The following is a 17,907-nucleotide window of genomic DNA, read 5'->3' as shown; positions in this document are numbered from 1 at the left end:
CCACAGGAAACTAATACAGGCGCCAGTAGCCTAGAGTTTATAATTAAAAGTGGTAGATGTGAATGATTTCACCTAGGGAGGATGCATGGAAGAAGGAAAGAGGAATGAGGATAGAAGTTTCTGTTATCTGGTACCATCCAGAAAGAAGTGATTTTGAATTAGAGAGTATTTAGGAAACTGAATACAAAACCCTGTAATTATTGCCACTTTTTTCAGTTGATAAAAAAATGTCTTGATGGAGTACTCAGAACTTTGTTCTTTGTATAAAAGATTGAACCAGGTTGATAACTCCTAAAGTAATGTCTTTAGTGAGTATACCTCATTGATATTCTAGTCTTATAATTCTGTCTTTGAAATCTGGATGTTACTACTTTATATTCATTTTACCCCAAACTAAAGAGAGACTTATTAGTTTCCTTTCCTATATCTACTTGGTTCCTAGATAATTATCAACTTTTTTCTTTTAATTTTTTTTTTCAATGTTTATTTATTTTTGGGACAGAGAGAGACAGAGCATGAACGGGGGAGGGGCAGAGAGAGAGGGAGACACAGAATTGGAAACAGGCTCCAGGCTCTGAGCCATCAGCCCAGAGCCTGACGCGGGGCTCGAACTCCCGGACCGCGAGATCGTGACCTGGCTGAAGTTGGACGCTTAACCAACTGCGCCACCCAGGCGCCCCTCAACTTTTTTCTTTAAAAGATTTCTTGGGATGCCTGGGTGGCTCAGTCGGTTAAGTGTCTGACTCTTGATTTTGGCTCAGGTCATGATCTCATGGTTTGTGAGCTCAAACCCTGTGTTGGGCTCTGTGCTGAATGTGCAGAGCCTGCTTGGGATTCTCTCTTTCTCCCTATCTCTGCCCCTCCCCTGTGCTCACTCGCTCGCTGTCTCTTTCTCTCTCTCAAAATAAACATTAAAAAAAATTTAAAAAGATTTCTTGGGCAACCTGGCTGGCTCCAGTTGGTAGAGCATGCAACTTATGATCTCAGGGGTTATGCGTTCAAGCCCCATGTCGGGTGTACAGGTTACTTAAAAATAAAATCTTTAAAAAAAGGATCTCTTGAATGGTCATTGTCCATTCCATGACCATGCCCTTATCATCCCTGCTTATCAGACTTTTAGTTATTCTCTTTAACTTCAGGGGGGTCCATCAGGAGCATTGGAGACCAGTCTTCTTTAAATACCACAATCAATGTGTTACTACTTCTCACAAATGTAGAATGATTACCTATTGTATCCCAATACAGTCTGAATTCTTTTGTCTGGATGTCAAGGTTGTCTGTCGTTGGACCCACAGATATCTCACGTTACCCGACTATGACACACATACATTTCCAGGCTTCTCTTCTCTTGTAATCAGGCCAAATTTCTCATGCAGCAAAATCACTGAACTGGATTAAGGAATGGGCCAGCCAGGCTCCTCTCCAGTGTCACTTTCTAAAGGTTCACTGGAAATGTAACAGGGTGAAGAAATTGTTTTCTAAAAAGCCTCTTATAAAGAGTATTATCTGTGGTGTTGGGGAATATTTTTATAAGATGTCTGGGCTAGAGCCTGAGACCACCAAAGGGCATGGGAAAGTGCCTGCTGAGGTGGGTAATTCTGATTCGCTGCAGGGCCTTTTGCGGAGTCAGGACTTGAATTATTCAGGACCACTTCTTCCTTTCTGCTTTCCCTTCTCCCTCAGGGCTAACTTCAGGCTTCTTGCTGAATAAATGTTGAACACATATTTAAGGAGTGTTTTTTTGAAGATGTATTAGTTATTAGCCTACCCAGGTTCCCCCATGTCTTAATTGGTCTTGTAAAACACAGTATTCAATCCTTTTTCTTCTCTGACTTTGTTTAGTGTGTGTGTGTTTCCCGCTGCTTAGAAAATGTGCTCTTCCTTTCTCTGTAGTAGAAAATTTTGAATCCAAGTCTGTTGACATCTATGATTTTGTAATTAGAACGAGCCCCTACTCTAACAGGAACAAATGAATCCTCTTGGGACCTTCCAAGTGTTTGGAAGATTTGTCTAGGTATAGAGCATGCGTTCTCAGCAGGGGTGATAATAACTTAGGTATTTACATTGGTTTGTAATCCTCCAAAGCTCAATGCTACCCTACAAAATCTTATCCTTTCAGTTTTTAATTTCTCTTGTTAGGGAGAAATTGAATTAAATTAAATTAAACTAGTTAATTTAAGTTAAATTTAATTTTAATCCTTGGAGTGGTGATAATGAAAAAAAAATTTGAGAAACACTGGTGTAGAGAAAGGGAAAAGATGCTGTTATAATAGATTTTATTTTTGTGACAAGTCTCACATTGAATTTTGAGTTATTAACCCTTGTTATTAATCACCCTGTTATTAACCCTTTCCCCTCAGCCTCCCAACATAGCAGCTGACTAGAAATCTAAGACAGCAGAACTCCACTTCCACGTTGTACTACTTTACTCTTGGTATTCACCCCTTTACCTTTCCTTTTGTGAACGCAAGGCTTTAGTGTTAATCCTTTTTACCAATCATTATTTATTTGCTGGGTTTCATTGGAGAGAGAAACATAATGGTTCTGTACCTGTAAAAACTTAATCTTATTGGAGGAAAAAAGACACACAAAAAAGGAATGAATAAATTATAGTAAGTACACTATAGAAGATGTCCCATGATAGTATGACAGTTGCTGTTTTAGGCAAAGGAAGAGATTACTTAATTAGAAATGGTCAGAGGTTGGGTCCAGGGAGAATCTAGGAACTTGAACTACAATTTGAAAGATAAAACAGGATTTGAATAGACAAAGGAAGAGCTTGAGCATAGTCCTGATTAAAACACCATTTTGATTTTTGTGACTTTTTGTGATGTATTCAAATGTGAGCTATATGGGAGCCAAGAAGATAATCTATACCTATTATTACTAACTGACCTAAAGAGAGTTACTCTTGGAAAAGTTTAGAGACCCTTCAGTTGCTTACTTTTATTTCTGTACCTTTAACATCTTGTTAGCCCTACAGATCTTTTAACTCGAGCCCAACAAATTTTTCTTACCTTTTAATAGATTTATTTTCCAAGCAGGAAGGTGCCCCTTTTAGACGACAGAAAGAACTAAAGTGTTCAGTTATGGTGTCAGATTCTCCCCCAAGCACTCTACATGAATTTAATCTCGTTTAAGAACTCCATAAAAGTACTTATTACCATTTTCCCCCTGTTGTACAAATGGAAATTGTACTCTCAAATATTTAAATAACCAGTGACCCCTCACTTTTTGAATGGCAGAGCCCAGCGCTACTTAATATAGAGCCTGAGCTCTTGGATTAAAAAAAACACTAAAAAAACCTCAATATTAGGGATTGATTTTTGTAATGAGAGGCCACCTTTTTGTTCCTAAAGCCTTGAGTTCACAAAAGGAAAGGTCAAGAGGTGAATGTAGGAGTAAAGTAGCACAGTGTGGGAGTGGTGTTCTCCTGTCTTAGAATTCTAGTCTGCTGCTGTGTTGGGAGGTTGAGGGGCAAGGGTTAATAATAACAGGCAGGGCTGGGGCAGCTGCCATCCTAGAGATCATCTGGTTCTGACACTAGCTTTGTTTCTTCAGCTCAATAATAATGGAATTGAACATGTTTAAGGGTCTACCGTTAGATCCTGAAATAGTCATTGAAAGACCCCTTTCAAATACTTGTGTGTGTAGGACTCTGTGATGCTGTTTCATGCTGATAGGAAAAAGGGATAGTGGTCTGTTTGGGGATAGGTATGGCTCTCCACTCTGAGAAATACATGCCGTTATAAAAATGACAGCTCCGGGAGTGCGTCAGTGGCTCAGTTGGTGAAGTGCCCAGCCCTTGATTTCAGCTCAGGTCGTGATCTCATGGTTGTGAGATTGAGCCCTGCATCTCGTCAGGCTCTGCACTGGGCGTGAAGTCTGCTTGAGACGCTTCCTCTCCCTTTGCAGTAGTTCATTCCTTTTTTATTTGCTGAGTAGTATTCCCTTGTATGGATGTGCTGGAGTTTGTTTATCCACCCATCCATTGAAGGACGTTTAGATTAATTTCCAGTTTGGGGAAGTTAGGAATAGAGCTGCCATAAGCATTCACATAACAGGTGTTGATATGAATATAAGTTTTCGTTTCTCCAGGACAAATCCTTAGGAGTGGTATTGCTGGATCATATGATAAGTGATGTTTTACAAGACTTTGCCAAATTGCTTTCTAGAATGGCTGTACCATTTTGCATTCTACTCAGCAATTTATGAGAGTTCCAGCTGGTTTGCATCCATAGTTAGTATTTGATATTCTTAGTATTTTTAGGTTACTCACTCCTAGTACATGTTTAGTGGTATCTTATTGTGGTTTTAATTTGCATTTCTTTAATGGTTGCTGATGTTGAACATCTTATTTGTTATTCCTGTATTATCTTTGGTGAAGAGAATTTTTATCCATTTTTTTAATTGAGTGATTTGTTTTCGTACTTGTAAGTTTGAAAGTTCTTGATGTATTCTGGCTGTGTATCCTTTGTTAGAAATATAATTTGCAGGGGCACCTCGGTGGCTCAGTCGGTTAAGTGTCTGACTCTTGATTGTGGTTCAGGTCATGATCTCAGTTTGTGAGTTCAACCCCCACATTAGGCTCTGCCCCAACAGCATGGTGCCTGCTTGGGATTCTCTTTCTCCTTCTCTCTCTCCGCCTCTCCCCTACTTGTACACATGTAGGTGCATGCGTGTACTTTCTCTCAAAATAAATAAACTTAAAAAAAATGTAATTTGTAGATGTTTTCTCCTGTTTATGACTTATCTTTTGATTCCCTTAACAGTATCTTTCAGACAAAAGTCTGATTTTGCTTTTTGTTTTATTACCCTTTGTGCTTTAAGAAAAACAGCTTTATTGAGCTTTTATTTGAGTTTTAAAAGATGTACAATTTAGTGATTTTTAAAAATGTACATCGTTGTGTAACATTCACCACAATCCAGTTTTAGAGCATTTTCATCACCCAAAGGGTTCCTTGTGCTGTTTTATAGTCAGTCAGCATTCCTACGCGAGTCCCAGGTAACCACTAAATTGCTTTCTGTCTCTGTGTATGTGCTCTTTTGGGTATTTCATATGAATGGAATCATGCAATATGTAGACTTTAAATCTGGCCTTTTTCACATAGCATAATGTTTTTAATGCTTTTATAGAGATATAAATCCACATATAAAATTCACCCATTTGAAGTATATGATTCAGTGGTTTGAGTATATTCAGAGTTTTTCAATCATCAGTACAACCTAATCTTAGAATATTTTCATCACCTCAAAAAGAAACCCCATAGCCAGTAGCAGTCATTCCATATTCCTCCCCACATCCTGACCCTAGGCTACCACTAATCTGCTTTCTTTCTCTATGGATTTACCAATTCTAGATGTTTCATCTAAATGGAATCACATAACATGTATTCATTTTGACTGACTTCCTTCTCTTGGGATGTTTTTAAGGTTCATTTGTGTATTAGTGCTTCTTTCTTATTGCTGCACAATTTTTATTTATACATTAATTGATGGACATTTCAGTTAAAGTTTTCAGTTTTGGCTATTATGAATATTGCTATAAATGGTCATTTACAGGTTTTTGTGTAAACATATGTTTTCATCCTTTCATTTTTAACCTACTTCTGTGGTTATAGTTGAAGTGGGTTTCTTTTAGATAGCCTGTAGTTGGGTCAGACATTATCTATTTTGACAAACTGCCTTCTAATTGTATTTAGACCATTTTTATTAAATGTTAATCACTGATTTGTTTGGATTTATTTAGGTCTACCATTTAATTTTTTTCTGTTCTTCTGTTTCCCCTTTCCTGCTTTCTCTTGGATTATTAACATGTTTCGCTTATCTGTTGTTTTGGGTTGTATCTCTTTGTATAGGTTTTCCAGTGGTTGCTTTATGGATTTCAATATACATACCAAACTTTTCACATTCTCCTTAGATTCAGTATTTGGCCACCTCACGTGAAATATGAAACCTTACCATCATAAGAGTTCTCTTTTCCCTGTGTTGTAGTTGTCATATATCCACATGCATTGACAAGTCCCTACAGATTGCATTACACTGTTTGCTTCCAACTGTCAAATATTAAGAATTCAAGAGCAGAAGAGTGTTCTATTTACCATTTTTGTTTCTCTTTTTTTATTCCTAACATTCAAAAATTTCCTTTTGGTATTATTTCCATTATGTCTGAATTGAATTTTTTGAGAGTGTATCTACTGACAACAAGTTATTCCCTTTAGCTGAGGATGTCTTTATTTCACTTTCATTTCTGAAGGATGTTTTCTGTGGACAGAGAATTTTGGGTTGACAGTTTTTTCTCTAAGCACTTAAGATCATGTTTTTTCCCTTCTTTGTAGCCTCCGTGTTTCAAATCAGAAATCTGCAGTATTGAAGTCATCGTTCCCCCTCTAAGCATGATCCTGTACTTTCACCTAACTCTTGATTCCCTAAGTGATCTCAACCAGATTCATGGTTTTAGACACCATCTATATGCTGATGTCTGACACCCAAGATCTTCTCTGAGCCTCGGATTTGTAGATCAAGGTGCTTAGTTATATCCCTCACATTTACTTGTCTACAGTGGAACTTTTGATTTACAGCGCTCTTCGTTTCGAGTAAATTACACAGCCATCTGCCCACTTATTCAAGCCTGCAACTTGGCAGCTTTTCTTTATTTTCACCCTCGTCTTACCTCATATCTAAGTGATCTGTGAGCCCTGTCAGTTCCATCTGTAAAGTGGATCTTTAAATTCTTCCACTTTTGTCTTCATGACACCGTTCTTTTCCAAGCCAGTGTGAGTCCATTCTCGAACTGTTGCATATTTACCTATTTCTGATGTTATTTCTTATCTAATCCATTTTTTTCCCCGCCCGGTAGCCAGAGTGTTTGTCTTTTACAAAATGGAAGAACATACGACCTCCTGGCATAAAACTATTCAGTGAATTACCATTGCATTTGGAAAAGAATCCTACACCCTTATGGGCTTGATCTGGTCATCCAGCCAGTCTACCTTACTAACTTCTTTTCATGCTTCTTTTCTGACTTTCTCAGTTACAGGCCACACTTTTCATTTCCTATAGGTTCTTTCCTACTTTTAGGTTTTTGCACTTGCTATATTCCCTCTGCTTAGATTCTTCTTTTGCTTTTGGCATTTACTTAAATGTCACCTTCTTTAAAGTAGTGAAATTCCTCCCCTCCCAGCCTGTTATCTTCATCTCTCATGGACTTTATTTCTTGCTTAGCATCTAATAGATATTTCCTGTCTAGTAAAGTGCTTTGCACTTAGTAGGCACTCAGTAAATATTGGCTGAATGAATGAAACACTATGCAGATTAAAAGAGCCAAATGCAAAGGTATCAATGTTACTTTAATAATTCAACAAATGAGGATGTAGAAGTGGGTGATGTGCTGTTGTCTTTCTATTTATATATAGTTCTCAAATCTCCTATAATGAGCATATATCACTGTTATAAACTGAAAAAGAATTTTTAAAATGAGAACATGTCTTGGGGTGCCTGGGTGACTCAGTTGGTTAAGCATCCGACTTTGGCTCAGGTCATGATCTCACAGTTTGTGAGTTTGAGCCCCATATCGGACTCTGTGCTGATAGCTCAGAGCCAGGAGCCTGCTTCAGATTTTGGGTCCCCCTCTCTCTCTACCCCTCCCCTGCTCGTGTTCTCTCTCTCTCTCTCTCTCTCTCTCTCTCTCTCTCTCTCTGCCCTTCCCTCCCTCCCTCTCTCCCTCAAAAATAAAAACACATTAAAATTTAAAAAAAAAACGTGTCTTACTAATACTTTGGTTGAGTTTAATTTTCTTAGGCTTTCATGTATCATTTTTTGGTGATTAGTTTTGTATGCAGTCTTCATTTTATTCTTTAAAACGTTTAAAAGCTATTACGTGGGTTAGATGGAAGCAGCATAGCAGCACAAAAATATTCGTTTTCTTTACATTATGCTTTTGTAGTTTCTTAATTTTTCTAGTTTCCTAAGTTGTAACTATTAATTATTGGTAAATTGAAGAGCAGATTTACTAACTGAATAGTCAATTACGTGGTATGGAATATAGATATGTTTAGAATATGGATTATGGAGCTCCTTTCTCTTATATTTTTTATAATCTAGGGAAGGAGAAATTCAACCTGGTGTTTGAAACACTGAGTCATTAATTGAGGTAACCATTAGTCATTTAACTCTTGCTTTTTCTGTGATGTTAACAATACTGGTTTTATAAAGGGTCATTTTATTGAAAGTATAAGCTTTGTTTTTTTAAGCTATTAATAATTACCTATGTCAGAGACATTCTTTCTCTGAGGTGACATTATAATTTGTTTCAACTTCATGGAAGGCTATTTCAGTCCTGGTATCTTACAGTTTTACCCTGTTTCTTTTGTTGACCTGAAACCTAGCACAGTGGCTGGTACATAGTAGGTACTTAGTAAATGTTGATCAATGAGTGTTCTTAACTGTATAGTTACAAAAATTCTTGTGTTATTTTTGTAGATGACACCACTAAATAATTTAGTGTATTATTTGCAGATTTTCCTAGCTTAATTCTCAACAAGTTACCCTTATTTTCAGATTTTTACATTTTACTTAACTTTGTTCCTTATATTAATAAAGACTAGCTTTTTACTTTTACAACTTTTAAAAGTTTGGGGGGGCCTGGGTGGCTCAGTCGGTTGAGCGTCTGACCTCAGCTCAGGTCGTTTGCGAGTTCGAGCCCTGCATCAGGCTCTGTGCTGACAGCTTGGAGCCTGCTTCATATTCTGTGTCTCCCTCTCTCTCTGACCCTTCCCTGCTCACTCTCAAAAGTAAACATTTAAAACAATTAAGGAAAAAAAAACTTATAAGTGTTAACACTCAGAGGTTTTCAACATTATCGTGTCAGTTTTTTTTTTTTAATGTTATTTTTATTTTTTTATTTTTAACGTTTTTATTTTATTTTTTGAGAGACAGAGCGCTAGTTGGGGAGGGGCAGAGAGAGAGGGACACACAGAATCTGAAGCAGGCTCCAGGCTCTGAGCTGTCAGCACAGAGACCAGTATGGGGCTCAAACTCACAAACAGTGAGATCATGACCTGAGCCGAAGTCAGACGCTTAAACTGAGCCCCCCAGGTACCCTAAAATGTTATTTTTAAATTGAAGTATACTTAGCACAATGTTGTATTAGTTTCAGGTGTACAGACATAGTGATTTGACTGTGCTCACCATTAAATGTAGTCACCAGCTGACACAGTGCTGTCACAATACCATTGAGTGTTCTCTCCTTATGCTGTGTCTTCCATCCCCATGACTTATTTCTTCCACCACTGGAAGCCTGTGTCTCCTACTCCCCTTCATCCAAATGCCCATCTGTCCACCCCCTTCTCCCTGACAACCATTGGTTCTCTGTATTTATGGGTCTGTTTCTGCTTTTTGTGTACTCATTTGTTTTTTAGATTCCACATATAAATAAAATCATGGTATTTATTTGTCTTTCTCAGTCTATTTTCACTTACCACAATACCCTCTAGGTCCATCCGTGTTGCAATCATGCCATATATTTTTTTCATGCTGTATTTTTAACCGTATTAAGCTGTAGAGCCGAAATGTCAGTGAAGGCAGTCATTTCCTGGTTTCTTTGTTCATGAATCAGATTGTAACTATTTCTTTCACTTTGGATTTGTGGTTACTTGAGCTAATTTAAGTGATGCAAAAGATGAGTCTCCTTAGGGCGTTTCCTCTTTTAAAAGTGTATGTGGTGTTTTATTGTAAACAGGTTTCTTCCGAGGAAACGTTTCTCTACAGGCTTACTGCATCATCCATTTAGGAAAGAAATCCCGTCTATATATACTAATCCCTACATATTTTTGTATTTGTTACTCATGTGTATGTTGGTTTTTACTTATTTTTTCAAAACATTTCCAAAGGTTCTTCTGAAGTAACTTTGATCTGACTCAGTCTTTGCTGATTACTAGACACTTTCCTTTGGGTTACTCTCCGCCCACTTTGGGACTTGTAAATGCTTACCCTTCTATTGGTTTCCTCCGGCCACTGAGTATATGAGTAAATGTCACATGCATGTGGTATTGCTTGTCAGGGAGTGGAATTCTAAGACTTCCTCTACATAGAACAGTTTAACTTCTGTGCTTCTGGGCAGAGGAATGGTCCTTGGAACAGTCCTGCTTCCACCCAATAGTTATGGCAGAGATCAGGACTCATCGCTTTGCTGCCTGTGCAGTAGTGAGGCCTCAGAAACTGCTCTACCCAACGTGACAGGTATGGTTCCAAGGTGATAGTTTGGGGGAGGGTTGATACTCACAATAATCAAACATGAATGGAGATTTCAAAAAATTTTCTCTACTCCTGTTACTGTCGTCAGTTTCGACCAGTGAAGTTAATTTAAGTGATGCAAAAGATGAGTCTCCTTAGGGTGTTTCCCTCTTTTAAAAGCGTATGTGGTGGTTTATTGTAAACAGGTTTTCTCCAAGGAAACTTTTCTCTGCAGGTTTATACTTCATCATCCATTTAGGAATGATTTGCTTTTTTTCTGGTATTTCATGGTAGGATCTCAGTAAGTACTTACTGAAGGAAAGAATAAATGAGTGATATGTAGTATTTTGTGGTGTTAAGATACATATGGCTTGAGATGAAGTACTTAAGTTACCTTGAGAACTGTTGAATGATTTTTCCAACCACCTTACATAAACAGTATTAAAAAGTGTTAGCTTTGGGGGCACCTGGGTGGCTCAGTTTGTTGATCATCTAACTCTTGATTTCGGCTCAGGATCCCTTAAGATTCTCATTCTCTCTGTCTCTCTCCCTCTCCCCCTCTGTCCCTCTCCCCTAGTCGCATGCTCTCTCAAAAAAAAAAAAAAAAAAAGTATTAGCTTCTCAGAGAATATGCAGTCAGGTAAAGTAGAATTCTGGCAAGATAAGGGTTTGTAAAATGCTTAGAAATGCCTCAACTGAAAATTTTGTATATTTATTTCTCCAGTTACTATCTGACAAGTTTCTTAAAATTTTTTTTTACCGTTTTATTTATTTTTGAGTGAGAGAGAGACAGAGTGTGAGCAGGGGAGGGGCAGAGAGAGAGGGAAACACAGAATCCAAAGCAGGCTCCAAGCTCCCAGCTGTCAGCACAGAGCCAGACATGGGGCTTGAACGCATGAACCGTGAGATCATGACCTGAGCCGAAGTTGGACGCTTAACCAGCTGAGCCACCCAGGTGCCCCACTATCTGACAATTTCTAATTAAACTGATAAAAGTTATTGAACGACTGATTGGTGAAAAGTGTTTTTTAATAAAATTAAACATTAAATTTAGGAATTTTCTCTGAATTTGAGTCTGAGTTTTATTCTAGATTTTAACTAGTTTAATCCTGATAATTTACTTTTTAAAAACTGCCATTTCTATGTTTTGCCTTATTTTTATTGTCTTCTGCAAGTCTGTCAGTAGAAAAAAGTAATAAAATCAACCTTTACTTAACAACCCTATTTCTGCTCCCTGGGTCCTATATCGTTCTCTCATCTTAGCTCCATAATCTACCTCAAAAACCGTGATTAACGAAAAATTAACCCGTTATGTAATATAATGCATACCTAATATATAGTAGTGATTTCACATTTTTCAAAAATATTTCCAGCCTTCACACTTGCATTTGTATAGGCTCAGTACATCTGAATCATCCAGATGTGTCTTTTTTAAGCTGATGAGGAAAGTGACATAGACTACCACCCACTGGATAACACTGTTATTTACTTGCTCTTCCTATAGGCTTCCCCGCCCCCCCCCCCCCCCCCACTATTCCTTAGCTTGTTCTCCTGCATTTAGTTCTTTATGATTTAATACGTGTTCATTCTTGGCCTCAGGAAAATGTTAGGATGTTTTCTGTCTTTGAAACATTTTTCCTTTTGTTTGATGCTTAGCGGATAGGATGGCGTTTAAATGGATATCCTGTGCAGACGGATTGTACAGGAAATTGACCCTTATTAGTTCTATGAGAACAAAAGAGTGAGGGGGAAGAAAGAAGAAGGGAAGGAAATAAGATCTTTGACTTGACCAAAAAAGTCATACAAGTAGAGATGGGAAGAACCGGAGTGGGGAGTGAAAAGGATTGTTTTCCAAGTCATGGTTCTTTTAGTACTTTGGCCTCAAAAATAACTTTTATCCTGTGTTTGTTATTTTGTATATTTGAGAAAGGTACAGTATTGTTTGGCCTCTATACATCTTATTAAGTTTGCATCAAATTGTGCTCTTTGCCATTTTTCAAATAGTGTGGTTTTGAAGAAACTGAACTTCATGCCTTTAACAAACCTTTCAAGCTTGATGGAGCTTCTCTTCAGTTCAGATGAATCACATGTCATAGACCTGTCCTTGCACACTGACAGCCTGTGCACTGTGAGTGCACAGTTCCTGTTCACCTAATTTAAGTGCTTTCTCTTCTCTGAAACCTTTTCTGATCCAGAGTTTGGTTTTCTGTTCTGTCCTCTCATAGTGGTACAGTATGTGAGCATAACAGTACCCGTGATTCATTTATTCAACAAATGTTTTTTGAGAGACTCTTACATACCTGCACTGTTCTGGGTGCTTGGAATTTATCAGTGGACAAAGCATACAAAAATCCTTGTCCTCATAAAATTGATACTCTAGTTGGGGGCAGTTAAGTAATATATATGAATGTAATAAGTATATAGTTTGTAGTAAGAGGAGCTCTGGAGAGAAATAGGGAAGGAGACATGGGGAGGGGGGTATGTGGGAGTGCTGTCAGGAATAGCTGCATTTTAAAATAGAATAGTCAGAGAATGCTGTACCAGGAGGGTCACATTTGAGTTAAGTGTCATGTGAATGTCTGGGGAGGAATGTTTTAGACAGAAGAAACAGCCAGGACAAACGTCCGGAGGCAGGAGTGTGCCTGCCTTGTTCGAGTAATAGCAGGGAGGCCAGTATGCAAAACGAGGTTAACTAGGGAGGGGTGTAGGCAGATGAATTGGGCAAGACAAGTTGCAAGGGACCTCGCAGGCTCATGTAAGGACTTTCACATTTCACTCGAAGGTAGGGAGCTATCACAGAGTTTGGAGCAGAGGAGTCACGTAATCTGACTTACGCTTTAAACACTGGCTGGTGTATTGAGAATAGACAGGAGAGAATAAGGATAGAGGCATGGAAATCAGGAGTGTGGGGAAATCTAGCTGAGAGATGATGGTGGTAACAAGGAAATAGTGGAGGGGGTGAGAAGTGGATAGATTCTGGGTATATTTTTGAAGGCAGTGCCAATAGGATTTCCTTATGGTTTGGTTGTAGTATGTGAGAGCAAAAAGGAGTCCATGGGGATTCCAAGGTTCTCTTCCCCCAGCTTTATTGATATAATTGACATTTAACATTGTGTAAGTTTAAGGTGTACAGTGTGTTGATTTAATACACTTACATATGGCATAGTGATTACCGCCATAGCATTAGCTGTACCTGCATCACATGTAATTATCATTTCTTATGTTGTGGTGAGAACATTTACTGTCTGCTGGCTTAGCAACTTTCAAGTATATAATACAGTATTATTAACTATAATCATATGTTAGATGCCCAGAACTTATTCATGTTATAGCTGGAAGTTTGTACTCAAACTTGAAGGCTTTTGGCCTGAGCAGCTGAAAAGAAGGAATTACTGTTGACTGAGACAGGGAATTCTTTGGGAGAGGCAGATTTGGGGGAAAGAACGGAGAGTAGTCTTTTATAGTAAGTCCAAATGGTGTTATTAGTGATTTATAATCTTGATATTCTGAAGCTCAGCATGGTGTATGGTAGATGTTCACTGAAATGATTAATTTTGTAAACCTTAAGTGTTCATATATTGGGTTTTACAAAGTAAGGTATAATTGTATGGTTTTTGCTGGTTTTGGCTCGCTAGGATTTAAGAGTTGGCTTCAATATCTGCTTAATTATTATTTCTAAGTTGGTCATTGAGAGTACACAAGTTCTTGTTACCCTTGATTTTGTTCCTCTACCCTTTATCTCAAGCAAGGGGACTTCTATACAACAAGAAGAAAATGAACTTGAACTGTTTGATAATAATTAAACAGAATAATAGAGTAATAATCACAAAGCATTCTAATCTTGTTACCACCATTACTGGCAAGAAACGTTTATCAGTGTGGATCATGGTGGTACTCGCTATAGAACCTAATAAATATTACAAATATTCTCTATACTTTTCGGCAGTTCTTTTCATTTTAATAAAGGATTGGCATTTTGTAGCCCAATGGAAATTCTGCTAGAGTGGATGATTTCTTATTAGAATAAAGGAAACCCTAGTACATGTGATCAGTTTGAAGGATGTTTCATAGAATATGGTGTTTTATTTGTTTGGTAATCCTAATTGGTTACTTTAGTACAGCTGTTTCCATTCCTTGTAACTGCATGTAAACAAGGAGCAATAATACATCCGATTCACGTTAACTTTTCAGGACATCTGGACATAACTTCAGATTTGTCATAATCTTAATGTGGGACAAAATTTAATTAGCTCTGAAATTTTAAGGATACATTCCTCTTAGGAGGAAGGAATGTGAAGAAGTGAAGTAAACTCTAAAGCTATCAGGAAAATTACAGATCCAACCTACTACAGGAATTTCTGTAGACAGTTAGGAAGCCATTTTTTAAACATTGGTTAATGCTATTCTAAGATTAAAATACATCTCACTATTTCCCGTCACTTATAATTTTGTATAATTTGGTCATTCATTCAGTTAACAGTTATTGAACACATCCTATGTAACTCTTGCTAGAAAAAGAGTTTTAATATCAAGGAATACATTGTAAAGTTTGGGATATAAAAATCAATTGAGGATATCATAAAGATAAAGGGTACAAATATAGCAAGTGTAATGCTTTTGAGAGTACGGGGAGGGGGAGCACGTGAGGCTTCCTAGGGGAGGTTATACACTGCAACTGAATGCTATAAAATGAGTAGAAGGCAGGCAGGCAAAGGAAGGGTGGGAGGAGATCACAGTCCAGGTAACCAGGACTCTGTGAATAAAGGCACAAAGAAGCAGGAAGCATCTGTGTGTGTGTTCATGTTTAGAATTTGAGGTATGGAGTGGGGAGAGGTAAAGCTGGAGAAGTAGGTAGAGACCTAATCATAAAAGACCTCGGAGGCCATTGAGAAGATTTTAGCTTGATGGTGAACTATTAAAGAATCTTAAGAAGAGTGACATGGTCAAATTTTTGTTTTAAATAGATCACTTTGCCAGCTGTGTGGAGGATGGCTTTGAGGGAGACAAGACTGGAGGCAGTAGTCCAGGTGAGAGATGATGGGGATCTGATCTGAGGCATTGGCAGTAGAGATGGAGAGGAGGGAATGTATTTGAAAAGAAATAAAACCACAGATTTCAGGATTTTTCTTCTTCAAATATAAGAAAGTCAAGTTTAAATGAAAAATGAGTAGAAGGAGAGAGAGACATAATAGAAAAGTGTTGTTATGTCACAATAGGTAGTTGGATAGTGGCAGACAGCCACTAAAAATAATTTCTGTGATCGAGAAAATCACCTTTGAAGGCATAGTGTATTTTTTGTGTAAATGACCTGGGTTGTGAGAAGCAGGTGATCTTTGTAGGGATCACCTGTTTGTGTAGTGTGACTAAATTTAGGAACCATAAAGCCTGAGGAAGAAACCAGGTCTTACAAGGCTTCAACCATTACACGTGGTAGAAACTCAAATGTCCTTTGTTGGTGATATTTTCTAGAGCCTTCAATTAAGTTCTCGATTAAGATACTTACAGAAATGTACCATCTAAGAAAAGAAAATAAGATAAAAACTTTTTCATTAAAACAACGAACAATTGTTTGCTATTATATTATAGACAGTGCGTAGTAATACAAAGGTATTTTGGAATGCCAAGAGTATTTTGTATTAAACCAAAACATTTTTCTATTGTTTAACAGATATTGTTAGTATTTTTTTCTTTCTGGAAGCACTGTTTCTATAATTTTTCTATATGTAAATGGAGATCTGGGTTTATGCCATATGTACATATTTCTTAAAGTCTCTGTTATCTTTTCCAGAATTTGTTTTATGTGTAGAGAGCAAGGGAAGAAGAAGGGTAGTTTGGGAAGACTTATAAAACATAACTGTACTTTCTTAAAACCACCACCACCACCAAATATCTGATATGTTTTATGAAATGAATTGCCGTTTCTTTTTGAGATTTCCTTTTTCCATTTTGAGAAAACCGCTTTTTCTTTTTATTTCTGATTTTGGTGAATATGTATAAATTACAGCTAAATGCTCATTTTGTGATCTTTTGTCTTGTTATATTTTCAACAAATAGACTTTTCTCATACTTAGGAGACCATGCCATTTGCTCATTCTTCATGACTCCATATTATACAGTTCTTTTCCACCTTGGAACTTTCAGTATACATATATGCCAGCAGCTAAAATACTATGTATGTACTGAATTCAAATGAATTTTTAATGGTTGAACTTAGTGTCAATTCCTTTCTCTTTTTATGTCTTTCAGAAGCCTTGCACCGCCCCTATGGTTGTGATGTTGAACCCCAGGCACTGAATGAAGCCATCAGGTGGAGCTCCAAGGAGAACTTACTTGGAGCCACTGAGAGTGACCCTAATCTCTTTGTTGCACTTTATGATTTTGTGGCGAGTGGTGATAATACACTCAGCATCACTAAAGGTGAGCTTCTGTGTAACATCTCCTCACTCTTCAGTTTTCATTAGTGCTTAAGAAATAAAGGGGTCTGTTCTAGATTCTGCCTCTGACTAAAATTAGGTGATTTAGGCCCAGATATTTTTGGTTCACTGGCTTGTTTGTTTATTTGTTTAAGCCTGTATATGGGATAATGTCACTTTGTCTACTTTATAGGGTTTATTAAGGAGAAGCGGAGATAAGGTACTTTAGAAAAAGCACCATGTAGGGGCGCCTGGGTGGCTCAGTCGGTTAAGCATCCGACTTCGGCTCAGGTCATGATCTCACGGTTTGTGGGTTCGAGCCCCACGTCGGGCTCTGTGCTGACAGGTCAGAGCCTGCAGCCTGCCTCAGATTTTGTCTCTGGCTCTCTCTGCCCCTCCTCCACTTGTGCTCTGTCTCTCTGTCTCTAAAATAAATAAACATTAAAAAAGAAAGAAAGAAAGAAAAAGCACCATGTGGTATATACATAAACTTATCTCATTCTCAGAATTCAGTTCTATATGTAGTATGCAGCATTCGTCTTAGGTGGCACTAGGTTTACTATACATCTCTTCTGTTTGAACTGTGGCTAAGATGAGTCATGTTGCCAGAGCCTGGTGCTACTCAAGGTGTTGTCCGTGGGCTGACTGCTTACCTGAGAATAGTTCATTACCAGTCCACATTGTTAAGATTAAGAACTTGGTCCCGATATGTAAGCCAACTATGTCACTAGTGACATAGTGAACTAAAATATTTAGTAATTAGTAATTTAGTAATATTTAGTAAAATATTTAGTGAACTAAATAATATGTAGTATTTAGTTCAGCTGACATTTTCTGGTTTTGGAGCAAGACTTTCCTTCCTTTCCCCTTCCCCTTCCCCTTTCCTTTCCATGTTTATTTTATTTTTGAAAGAGAGACAGAGTGCAAGCAAGGGAGGGGCATAGAGAGAGGAAGACACAGAATCTGAAGCAGGCTCCAGGCTCCGAGCTGTCAGCACAGAGCCCGACCTGAGATCGAACCCACGAACTGTGAGATCATGACCTGAGCCGAATTCGGATGCTTAACCTACTGAGCCACCTAGGTGCAAAGCAAGACTTTGAACAAGAAGGAAGTAGTCCAGTGATTCACATTCCAGCACAAGTGTCATATCTTATTGTGGACCTGCTTTGAGTAGCACTGGCCTAGACAAATCTCTCATTTGTGTTTATATGGGCTAGTGAAAGGAATAGTAGGAAGGATTTCTATTACAGTAATACTCTCA

At 37.9% G+C, this 17,907-nt stretch overlaps 1 protein-coding gene across 7 annotated transcripts in view; it reads left to right on the top strand.

Annotated features, from left to right (window-relative positions):
• Positions 1-17,907, top strand: part of ABL2 (ABL proto-oncogene 2, non-receptor tyrosine kinase) — a 104,714-nt gene that overhangs the window by 67,144 nt on the left and 19,663 nt on the right. For 2 of the 7 annotated variants that reach the window (XM_047841321.1, XM_047841318.1), the window contains exons 1-3: positions 10,123-10,239; positions 15,198-15,260; positions 16,480-16,650. In XM_047841321.1, coding sequence (XP_047697277.1) covers positions 10,125-10,239; positions 15,198-15,260; positions 16,480-16,650 — 349 coding nt within the window. In that variant the 5' untranslated portion in view covers positions 10,123-10,124. Of the gene's footprint in view, positions 1-10,119; positions 10,240-15,197; positions 15,261-16,479; positions 16,651-17,907 lie in introns of those variants that run through there. The other 5 variants (XM_047841320.1, XM_047841317.1, XM_047841322.1 and 2 more) reach the window with 3 other exon arrangements.

This window comes from Prionailurus viverrinus, chromosome F1 (genome assembly GCF_022837055.1).
Source record: "Prionailurus viverrinus isolate Anna chromosome F1, UM_Priviv_1.0, whole genome shotgun sequence".
NCBI lineage: Eukaryota > Metazoa > Chordata > Mammalia > Carnivora > Felidae > Prionailurus > Prionailurus viverrinus.
This window is presented reverse-complemented; position numbering and strand designations above follow the sequence as displayed.